At 37.8% G+C, this 12,357-nt stretch overlaps 1 protein-coding gene across 1 annotated transcript; it reads right to left on the reverse strand.

The window, feature by feature from the left end:
* Positions 1-1,903: 1,903 nt before the first annotated feature.
* On the reverse strand, positions 1,904-4,763 carry LOC142625923 (uncharacterized). The gene is made up of 2 exons (XM_075799677.1): positions 4,584-4,763; positions 1,904-3,077 (listed from the first exon to the last, which is right to left on the reverse strand). The coding sequence occupies exon 2, from the start codon at positions 3,070-3,072 to the stop codon at positions 2,032-2,034; it is 1,041 nt and encodes a 346-aa protein (XP_075655792.1). The 5' UTR covers positions 3,073-3,077; positions 4,584-4,763; the 3' UTR covers positions 1,904-2,031.
* Between the last annotated feature and the right edge of the window lie 7,594 nt (positions 4,764-12,357).

The raw sequence follows: 12,357 nt of genomic DNA on the forward strand, positions 1-12,357 counted from the left end.
TAGATTTTTTTTTGTTTACAAGATAGAAATTTTACTTTAACCTAATCTAAGTGTATATATGTGCGTGAAGCTTCCTCTTGGAGATTTGAACCCTGACCCTTGCACTTATACTTGTAGAGTGACTATCACACCAAAAATGTGCAGTGGTATTTATAGACTTTTGGAAAGGGTATCATTTCAATGAACTTAGTGTAATTAATCCAAATTGATAAAATGGGGAAAAGGGGCAAAAATACTATTTCTTGATGCTGACAAATTACTATAAGATACTAAACAACTGTTATCTTTAAAGTTGGTTTGATAAATTATTTAAATATTATTTGATAGAAAAAGTTCATGGACATTATTTGGTTTTATATCAGAGGTTTAAATTTTGTTTTTTACTAACCAATAGGCAAAAATATACCATACCGACCACCAAACCAGTATGATAATCCTTGAAAATGTGCCAGTTTGAATACCAAGGATGCTCAGCTTATTTCGACCAATATAACTTATTTGGCTATTTCAAACTATAAATTCATTGCGGCGTATAAATTTTTTTTTAATGAAAAGTTTAAGATTAAAAGTTTCTCCACAGTAATTATTAAATACGTATGTCATTTGATTTGCTCACATTGAAGCCGTTCTTGAGAGCTCAATTGTCAACTGATGTAGATCATAGCCTCTTCTTAGGGATTTGAGATTTCAAAGATTTGTTTGACGTGGCAAAGGTCTAGTAGAAGGATTTTGGAAAAAATACCAAAATCAACATAGGAAATTGGGAATAAATCTACATGTGCTTCTGATATAGGTAGGATTAAGAGAATTTTGTGGATCTATGGTTTAGAGTTGTAGAAGAAAGGGCTGTGCTTAAAATTTACTAGAGTTCGATAAGAATAAGAAAAATGATAAGAATACTATCTATTGAAGCATACAAGTTGCTAGAAATTCTAGACATTAGTTGTCAATAGGAATTGAAGGGTGGTTTGATAAGTTATTTAATGAGTTTTTGGTAAGTTAAGTACATGAATTTTAAGGTTTCGATAGGGTAGGGGAAGTGCTTGATTTGAGATCATAGCCAAATGAGGAAAAGAAAGAAACGTATGGCGTTCATGAGCTATATGAACAGCACCCATGAATAGTATCACGGAAAAAATAGATAAATAAATAAACGAAAGAAAAAAAAAAAAGGAGAATCCCACCAGGACTGTGATGCCTTTTACAATCAAATACTCAGTTCTTATTATTCAACACTCCTATTATTTGTGGACTCTAGATCTTAGTATTTCGTAACTAGTAAACAAACTCTACTTCAATAGGAACCCCCTTCCCCCACACAAACCCCCCCCACACAAAAAAAAAAAAAGAAAAAAAAAGAAACACATAAAAGCTAATCAAGACTTATCTATTAATATATAGCCCTTGAACCTAGAAAAAAAAATCAAATAAAACATAAAATAAACAACAACAATAACCTAATTAAGTACCATGAACGCATATTCTTAAAGCTTTACTTTAATTTTAGACTTCCAAAGAAGATTTTTTTCTCTCTAACTCAAGGAAAACACATGGTGCAATCTTCAAATATATATAAGAATTACCAAAATTTCTTCTGGTATGGTAATGGCAACCCTAAATACTTTCAAGATGCATCGACATTCTCTTTGAAATTGGGTTGACATTCTTCCGTGATTGTGCTAGAATTGTTAGCATGGTATATTAAAGCATCAAGATTAATTATATCCGTTAGCATAGTTATCAAACAACACATAAAAGATGACATTCAGACCATTTAATATCAGCATTCAGCAACAAACATTTGCAGATATCAACAGAAGGTCAATTCTTCACCAATATTCATCTACTAAGTAGTCAAAAGAGAGTATGAAAAGGGAAGGGGAAGGCAAAAGGTGGATCTATATAACAGAATCCCTAAATTGAAACTTTACTATAATTTAATATGATGTTTATGCCAACTGATCTTAAAGCGAAGATTAACAACAACAACAAAAAAAAAAAGCCAATGTAAGAGGCAGAAACTCAAAACTTTTAAGATGAACCTTCATTAATAAAACCTTCCTTTCGACCTTCAAATCCTGGACGCAATAGCTTTTTCTCTCTCTTTGCAATTCGCCGCATTTTCTTCTCGTGAATCCTCTGTCCTATATTTTCTGATCTCTTTTTCTGTTTCTCTGCTTTCATCTTCTCTGTGGTCTGTGCCCTCTCCTTCCACTTCTCAGCATTCTTCTGGTGCCTCTTCTTCTCCTTGTGTATGCTCCTTTTCAACAAGCTTGAATCATCATGAACCTTCATCCCAGCTGCTCTACTTGTTGCTGATTTCCACGAATGCTTCTTTGAGATAACCTCACCTTTCTCAGGATCTTTCATTGCTTCCTCCAATTTCTTTGCCCTTTCAAGCTCCTTAGACTTTGAAAGTTTCCTCTTCTTCTTTCCATGCTCCTCCTCATTTCCAAGTTTGACATGACTAAATGCGAGTTCCTTCGAAGCCTCTGCTACATCCTTCTCCACTTTATCTACAGAACTACTAGTTGGTTTCTTTTCTTCAGAAACAGGCTCTCTTTTGCGTTTTTTCTGCTGATTTCCTTTTTTGAGATATTTTGCATACTTCTTTTTTCTGTTCGAATCTTCAACATGACGATCTGCTCGGGACTGTTCAATTTTTTGATGCAGCCGTTGCCGAAGTTCCTCCAAAGTCACCTTCCGATCATTACCTTCATGACCAGACAACATTGGTTTAATCTCTATTTCCTCCTCATCACTCTCACTTGATTTTTCTTTCTCCAAGCTTTTCTTTAGCAAATCAAGGGTTGTTGTGGAAGCCTTTTCTGGATCCATACGATCTCTTCGAGCTTTCTTAATGTTCTCCCTTGATTCCTTCTTTGCTGAAGCTTTTTCGGCCTTACTAAGGCCCTGAAACCATGGCTTCTCCTCATCATTGTTCGGTAGATAGAACCTTGCAGGGATTAACTCAACTAACTTGTCAAAGAACAGAGAATGCTGACGAATGATAGACTTCAATTCAGTGTCCCCTTTCGAATCGGTGATAGGCTTTTGCTTTTTGTTCTTCATCTGTACTGTAATTGAAAAAGAAGCAACAATGAATGAGGATGAAATGCCCAAAATCCATATAAAGCATAACAGTACAACAACACAAATCTCAAAACAGAAAACAAAAATCATAAAAACATAAACATCATAAACAAAGTTTTAAGAGCTAAGACTACAAAACCACATAACAATATTACAATTTCATATCTTCCAGCAATAATGTGGCTGTTATGCCCTGATCCTAAACAACTTAATTGAGCAAAAGAAAGCCTCACTTATAATCCAGAGTTGCCTATACTGTAGGCTAAAAAAGTCAAGTAAAAATGTTGAGGAAGACATGCCACTAATTTGAACCAAAATGTGGACTTAATCACTCAAAACAGTAGGGGCTGACCCAAAACACAGTTGATGCACTTCAATGTCTACCTCCAGTTTTGCATTTCAATCAGATGATGTCTACTTTCAACATAGATTTCAGGCATCAAGTCTCCACATGTTTTTACATTTCTTAAATACGTAAACAGAAACTCCTCCAATAAGAAAGACTGGTAGATAAAGTTGCGAACTCATAATCCACTGTGTGTAAACTTAAAAAGGTCGTACCCCAATGCACAAAACTCTCACTATTGCAGGGTCTAGGACTCGAACCCACAACCTATCAAATTTGGTGAAAGGCGTCAAACCCAGGCCCAACCTCCTACTGTGTGTGAAAACTTACCAATCTTTGATAATGTGATAGTACAATGGGGAAGGGGGGTTTGAACCCTAGACATGTCCATTAAAAACACTAGTACTAGAGAATAAAAATAGAAGTACAAACAACAAAACCAACAAATGAAACCTGAAAGTTAAGGCTCCGGCGAATACAGTAATGCGAACAAAATTCCAGCCAGAAAATACAGTGTCATTCAAGGAGGCAGGTCGAAAGAGAAGGGTACTAGAGAGTTTACTAACTTCAAACTCTAGGTTAAGGACAAATTTTATAAAATATAATTAGAAAATATCAGGGTTTTATAAAACAGAAAGGTCAAAGAACCGGAAAAGGGAACGGTTTCTGGTTTTATGGTCCGGCTGGGTCAGTGGGTCATACCAATGCCGTCATAAATAATAATATATAACATATTTTTAAAGAATTTATGTAAGTTTTGAGCATTTTACATCTAATATTTACAAAATAAAAAAATACCAAAACGTAACAAAGAGTAGTAAACATTAACATATTAGCATTACAAAATAATCATCCTTAACAGACTCCATTCCAATCAACAATTTCATACTGGCAGCAACCATATTCATCAACTATCAGTATCAACACAGCTTGTTACAAACACTTCAATGAATATAAAAAATAAATTATAATGCTCTAAGAACTCAGCTTGTGACAAATATTTCAGTGTATAATTACTAATTAGTGAAAGAATAATTGAAGAAGATAGAGGTTATTGAATAACGCTTACCAGTGGACCGAAAGATTGAAACAAGAATTCAAGAACCTTCAGCAAACCAAACCGTAAGAGAGAGAGAGAGTTTACCTTTACTAAGCCGTGAGAGAAAGGAGTGAAGGAGGCCGAGATACAGTGAGAGAAGAAGAGAGGCTGAGACGGTGAGAGAATCGGAGAACAGAGAGAGAGAGAGGAGAGGAGAGGAAGCGTCTGAGTTTCAGAGTGAGAGGCGTGTGAGGGAAAGAAAGAAAGAGACGGTTTGGATTAGTTAGGGTTAGCTTGCCAAAACGACCTAGTTTTAGGTTGGGCCAAAAGGTCCAAAACGGTGTAAATTTGTGTTGCGTACTGAAGCTTTGAGTGATGGGTCTCGCAATTGCGGTGAACACTAAAGCCCATTGGACGTGGTCAGATACTCAATTCTATTAAGAAATGGGCTTTCCACTCTTTTGAACGTCTAGACTAACCCCTAGTATATGGATCCAATTGTGTTTCCATTTTTTTTTTTTTTTTTACTTTTTTTTTATTTAATATATTTTCTGGTGAAGCCATGAAAGTACGATGGTATCTCCCAGCGGTGGTTTTTTTTTTTTTGGCGATAAACATTGTGGAGAGTTTTTACCTTGTTGGTTTTTCACTTACTTGTTATTAATTTTTGATAATTTACAATTTTAATTTCATTTCTTATGTTTTAGAAATAAGAGTAAGTTAATTAAACTAGAGGTATTTTTGTAAGTCATAAAGTCAATAATTAGCTTTCTGAATTTTCTTAATATATAAATGTTAATATGTAAAGATAAAATAAAAGGCTAACTTAAATATATCGTTAGAGCATAATTCACTATGAAGCGATGAACTCAACAAACTATAAAAAACAAACATTCCAAACTGTGTTTGCATTTTATTATAAGCTAGCTTATTACTTATTTGATGCACTGTTTGTGGATTCTATACTATTTTTTGTCTCAATTTTATTTCAAATCAATTTAGTTTTTAGCTTTTTAGAAATAAAATAGTTTTTAACTTTTTGTCTCATATTATGCAAATAAGCTACTAAAAATAAACAATTCCCAAACCAAGTAGTATAAAATTATTAATTGTTTAGCAATTTCTTTTTTATTATTGATCTATCACTCAATTCCAATGCGATTTTAACAAGTGAATGTACAAATAAAAGGGAATTTCATGATATTTAAGATAGAACCTCAGCTACTTCGATAGGATAACTTGTTTTTTAGTCAAAATTTTATCAAATTGAGTCAAATCTTGTCAAACATAATCAAAGTTAGTGTTTGGCTATAAGTTCATGAAAATTATTATTCCAAAATTAGATCCAAGTAAACAAGTTTGGTCAAACCTTGGTCAACCCTCAACCAATCTCAGTCAACTTTGACATAATTTCAAAAAAGTCGATTAAGGCTAAGGTTTGAGCCGGATTTCATGAAATTCATCATTTTTTACAGGCCAAAAACGTATTGACCTCTTATGATAAATCAATTGATTAATTAACCAAGTTTATTAATTAATCAAATTAACATGCAAACGCATGGTAGCACAAATAAATCACCAATAAACTAAAGTGCAACAGAAAATAAATTGACATGGTGATTTGTTTACGAATGGGAAAAACCAACACAGCAAAAACTCCATCGGGTAATTTTAAGGTCACCACTCCCGAGAATCCACTATTATGAAAACAAGCGATTACAAGTAAAGGAATCTTAGTACCTTATACCAACCTACAATTGAACCCTTACCCCAATACCCAATTGGACTTGTTCTGTAGTGACAATCTCTCCTTGTATTGCATGGCTCCTAGTACGTGATTAATCAATTGCGCCTCCAACGGTTGTTTAGGGATGTTGCTCAATCGTTGACACTGGTCACACACCTTGACATAAGGCTTAGCATCTACGTAAATAGTTGGCCAGTAGTAGCCTACACGGACGACTTTATGGGCTAGTGATCTCACTCCCGAATGATTCCCGCATGCTCCTTCATGAACTTCCCTCATGCTCCTTCATGAACTTCCCTCAACATGTAGTTTGACTCATCCGGAGCTATTCACCTTAAGTAAGGCTGAGAGAAGCCTCGTTTGTACAGCACTTCGTATATGAGGACATACTTGGAAGCCCTGATTCTTAATTTCTTAGCCTCGTCCTTGTCTTTTGGAAGCCTTCCATTTTTTAGATAAGCTATTATTGGAGTCATCCAATTTTCTTTCCCTTATATTTTTTGTATCTCTAGAAGATCTATGCTCGGCATGTATTGGACCTTGTCATACTCGTCCATAACTCCTCCTGCCGAAGCTGCTTTTGCCAAAGCATCCGCTTCCATGTTTTCCTCCCTCGGGAGTTAAAAAAAACTAGATTCTTTAAACTTTTGGACGAGCTGCTTTACTTTGCTGAGACATTTCTTCATTCGATCTTCCTTAGCTTCATACATTCCATTCACTTGATTGATAACTAACTGAGAGTCTCCTTGGACGACTACTGACTATGCCCTTAAAGACTTAGCCAATTATAATCCTTTAAGGAGAGCTTCATATTCAGCTTCGTTGTTGGTGGTTTGGTATTGTAGACAGACTGTATATTCCAACTTATCTCCCTCCATGGACTTGAGTATAACTCCAATCCCCCTGCGTATAATGTGGACAAGCCATCGACATTGATGACCCACCTTTGAGCCCCTTCCTCTTTGTCTAGCTTGTCCTGACTAGGAGTGAACTCCGCAATAAAATTTGCTAATGCTTGTGCTTTTATCGCACTTCTTGGTTGGTACTTACCATCAAACTCACTGAGCTCCACGGCCCATTGGACTAGTCGTCCTGCGGCTTTCAAATTGTTCATTGCCTTCTTTAGGGAATGATCTATCAGGACGTTGATGACATAAGCCTGAAAATAATGCCTCAGCTTCCTAGAAGTTGTGACCAAAGCAAAGGCTAGCTTTTCCATCATTGGATATCGTCATTCCGCTCCTCTTAGCACCCGGCTCGTATAGTAAATCGGCTTCTATATCCTCCCTTCTTCTCTAATCAATGCCGAGCTCACTACATGTGGGGATACCGCTAAATACAAATATAATTCTTCACCCGGTATGGACGGGCTCAGCAAAGGTGCTGTGGTAAGGTAGGTCTTGAGGTCTTGGAAGGCCTTCTGACACTTGTCCGTCCATTCAAATGCTTTCTTGTGAACTTTAAAGAATGGTAAACACTTGTCAGTAGCTTTAAAGACGAACCTGTTAAGGGTGGCAACTCGTCCAGTGAGAGATTGGACTTCTTTGATATTCCTTGGTGGCTCCATATTCAGTATCGCTTGGATTTTACCAGAATTTGCCTCAATTCCCCTATGCGAAACCATGAACCCAAGAAACTTACCTGACGAAACTCCGAAAGCACACTTGCTTGGATTCAACTTCATGTCGCCTAAGAGTATCAAAGGTCTCTTGAAGGTCGTCCATGTGCTTTTTTTCATCCAAACTCTTTACCAGCATGTCATCTAGATAAACTTCTACATTCCATTTGATCTGTGGACGAAACATGTGGTTAACCAGCCTTTGGAAAGTTGCCCCCTGCATTCTTCAAACCGAAGGGCATCATCTTATAGCAAAACAACCCCTGGTTAGTAATGAAGGAAGTCTTCTCTTGATCCACCTTGTCCATCCTTATTTGATTGTAGCTTGAGAAGGCGTCCATGAAACTTAGCAATTTATGACCTGTAATTGAATCTACTAGTTGGTCAATGCGTGGCAATGGATAGCTATCATTAAGACAAGCCTTGTTCAAATCAGTAAAGTCCACGCACATCCTCCATTTGCCATTGGCTTTCTTGACCATAACCACATTAGCTAACCAATCCGGGTAATAAAATTCTCGGATAAATTTTGCCGTGATCAACTTCTAGACTTCTTCTTTAATGGCGTTGTCTCGTTTAGGAGCAAAAATTCTTTTCTTTTGACATACAGGCTTGGAGGAAGGATACACGTTTAGACGATGGGTAATAACACTTGGGTCAATACCTAGCATGTCCTCGTGACTCCATGACACATCAATGCTCTTCTTTAAAAATTGGACCAAGTTTTGCTTCGTCTTCTCTTCCATGCTCGCCCCAATCCTAGTAAACTTTTTGGGGTTGCTCTTGTCCAAAGGAATGTCTTCTAGCACTTCTGTGGGCTCTGCGGTAATCCTTCTCTCATCTATGCTCATTGTCTGTACGTACTCGTCCATAGCCAACATGGCTAGATAGCACTCTCTGGCGACTAATTGATCTCCTTACACTTAACCTACTCCATACTCAGTTGGAAACTTGACAGACAAATGGTAGGTAGACGTTACCGCATTCTAACTATTTAAAGTCGGTCTTCCAATGATGGCATTGTATGACAATGAACAGTCAACAATAAGGAAGTTTATTTCTTTGGTTATCTATCGTGGATATGCTCCGACCACCACAGGTAATGTAATGGTACCCACGGGCTGCACTTTCATTCCTCCAAATCCTACCAAGGGTAATTTTACTGGACGAAGCTGATCTCGTCCAAGCCTCATTTGTTGGAAGGCAGGGTAATATAAGATGTCCGTTGAACTCCCATTGTCTACCAACACCCTTCTAGTCGTATAATCAGCAATGAGCAAGGTAATGACAATCGTGTCGTCATGTGGGTAGTGAACCCTTTCAGCATCCTCGTCCGTGAACGTAATGGCTTGCTTGTCAGCTCCCTTCGTCCTTGGTGATCATCTAGATAGTTGGACGTTTTGCACCACCTTTAGGTACGTCTTCCTTTACTTGGTAGATTGACCTGTCGAGGTTCCCCTATAATAACTCTTATTTCTCCAAGTGGGGGTCGTGACGACTCTTCCACCTTTGCCTTCAATTTCTCGTCCTTGTGGTCTCGTCCAAGAAAATTTCTCAATTTTCCTTGCTTGATGAGATTCTCTATCTGCTACTTCAAATCAAAATGCTCGTTCGTGTCATGCTCATGATCTCTATGGAAGTGGCAATACTTGTTCCTATTACGCTTGTTGGGATCTCCTTTCATTTTCTCTAGCCATTTCAAGGATGGGTCATCCTTGATTTGCATAAGCACTTGCTCAAGTGGCATATTCAGGGGCTTGTATTGCTGACTCCTTGTTGAAGAACTTGCCTTCTTGTTATCTTTGTCTTTTTTCTCTCCTGCCCGAGCCTTCTTTGAACGAGAACCCTACTTAGGATGGAGTGGGAGATTTGCTTCCATGCGCTCTGCTCTCTTCCTTTTCTTGGCTATGATTGCATCCTCCACATTCATGAAGTTTTGGGCTGAATGGATAAGTTCAGCCATGATTTGTGGCTCTTGCTCATAAAGCTTATGAATGAATAAATCGGAATTAACTCCATTATGAAAGGCTGCAAATAATAACTTGTCATCCATCTCGTCCACCGTCAGGGCTTCCCTATTGAACCAGGTAATAAAGGACCGCAAGCTTTCATTTTCCCCTTACTCTATGGTTAATAAGCTAGACGAGGAACGCTTGTGCCGTTGTCCTCCGATAAAATTGTTATCGAGCAACTTACTCAATTCTTAGAACGAGTCCACAGTGTTTGGAGGTATCTTGCTAAACCATACTCACGCTGGCCCCTTGAGGGTGGTAGGAAAAGCCCTACACATAATCTCGTCTGAAACCCCCTTGGAGGTGCATTGTAGTCTTGAAGGTGGCGATATGACCACATGGGTCGCGCGTTCCATCATATGAATCCAAATAAGGCATCTTAAACTTTGGAGGCAAGGGGTGACTGTTGATGGAAGCGATGAAAGGGGAGTCTGTGCGATGAACTAAATCATCCATGGGGTTTGCCCTTTTCATGTTCTCCCTCATCTAGTTCATAGCCTTCCTCATTTGGTCCATCTCCCTTTCCAAGTGTGGCACCCTTCGTGAAGTGGTTCCCCTCGACTGATTGTCGGGCTCAGTATTTTCTCCTCTATCTTCTTGACTCTGGGCTTGTCCTCCCGCGTGTCTTTCATGGTGTTGCCTCCTCAGACCAATCTCCCTTGTCAACTCTTGGTTTTGACGGATTAATTCCGCCATGACAGCTGCCATGGACTGTATGTGTTGGTCGGAAGGCAATTGCATGACAGGTGCTTGCTAACGGTCACGATGGGGATTACTAGAAGATCCCTACTCTCTTGGTGGCTTGAGCTAGTGGCCCTTGATCTTGTCCGAACCATACAAATTTTTGTCGAAGAAAGAATATTGCGAAACACAAAATTTCGAAGTTCCCACAGACAGCGCCAACTGATGATGCAAGGAAAATCAGTAGGCTGAATACTCCGGGCTTCAAAGGGCTCGTGGTTGACTGGAATGCCTAAAAAAAGAGAACACGATCAAAGGTGACCGGGGTAGACCGGCCAAGGACCATTCAATGCCAAAGTTAGTTTCTTTCCTCAATTCTAAAATTCCCACTTTTCAGGAGTTATCAAAAATTTACATTCATTCAATGCGGATGGGTCCTTATATAGTAAGTCTTAGGGCAGTTATTTGTCTTGTAAATTCCCCAGTATTTGTGGAAGCTTAACTTCTGTTAACTGTCCTAGGAGTTAGGATATTTATAACTGCCATGGGAAGTTAAGTAGGAAGTCAGAGAAATGAACAAAGATCTTGCTAATGCTATTATATAGTTCCACGTGGTTTAATTTATAAGATTTGGTGAAGAAATCCATAAATTGCTCAAGAGTCAAGGGGTCGTCCAGGGCCCTTTTGGATGCATAACCCTTGCCTCCAATGGACGACCGTCTAAGAGAGGACGACCACTTAATGTTGGGATGATCATTCCGCTATGGATGACTTCTATGGACGAATTGGAGTTGACTATTTTTGCTCACCATCAAAAAGAATTTTTGAAAATTCCAAAATGGGATTTTTGGATAAAAAAGTTGAGTTTGATACTACCTTTCAAGACATCTGGTTTACAAATTTTGAAAATTGAAACCATGAAGTGGAAATTATACAATTATACATCATAATCTTTCTAACAACGCCTCATTTGAACCAAATGATGGTCAAAAAGGCCAAAATCTACATGCACAAAAACAAGACAAATCATGAGAAACCTATAAAAATAATACTAAAAATCTATTTTTGGTACTCATTTTGCACACAAATTTCCACTACAAAAAACAGGACCTATAATGGCATTTGTAAAATGCCACTACAGGTCCAAAAAACGCCACTATTGTACCGCTACTATAGACCTATAGTGGATTTTTTTAAAATGCTATAGCAGCATTTCAGAACGCCACCATAGGGTATGACCTGTAGTGGTGTTTCAGAAACGCCACTATAGCCAAATTTTAAATAAAAAAATACCTATAATAGCGTTTGTAAACGCCACTATAGGTCAAGAACGGATTTCTAACCAATTGTCTATATTGGTGTTTTACAAATGCCACTATAGTAAATTTTTTTTTTTTTTCTATTACAAAATGAAAATAGCTAGCTGGGTCCACAAACGCTATATATATATATATATATATATGCACACATATTTCACTTGTCCTAAGCAAATCACAAGCATATATCAATAGTCACAAACGCCGCTATATATATACATGCACACATATTTCACTTGTCCTGGGCAAATCACAAGCATAGGATACACAAAACATATCACCCTGTCTAAGGGTACACAAAATAGGGCCTAATATTCACCCTTTCTAAGGGTACACAAAATAGGCCCTAATATATATATATATATATATATATGTGTGTGTGTGTGTGTGTGTGTGTGTGTGTGTGTGTGTGTGTGTGTGTGCGCGCATTCAATTAACTACATATGGAGCACCAGGACAGTAATCATAACTCCATCAAAAAAAATATGTCATCACCATCATCAAG

The sequence above is a fragment of the Castanea sativa genome, chromosome 2 (assembly GCF_040712315.1).
Source record: "Castanea sativa cultivar Marrone di Chiusa Pesio chromosome 2, ASM4071231v1".
Taxonomy (NCBI): domain Eukaryota; kingdom Viridiplantae; phylum Streptophyta; class Magnoliopsida; order Fagales; family Fagaceae; genus Castanea; species Castanea sativa.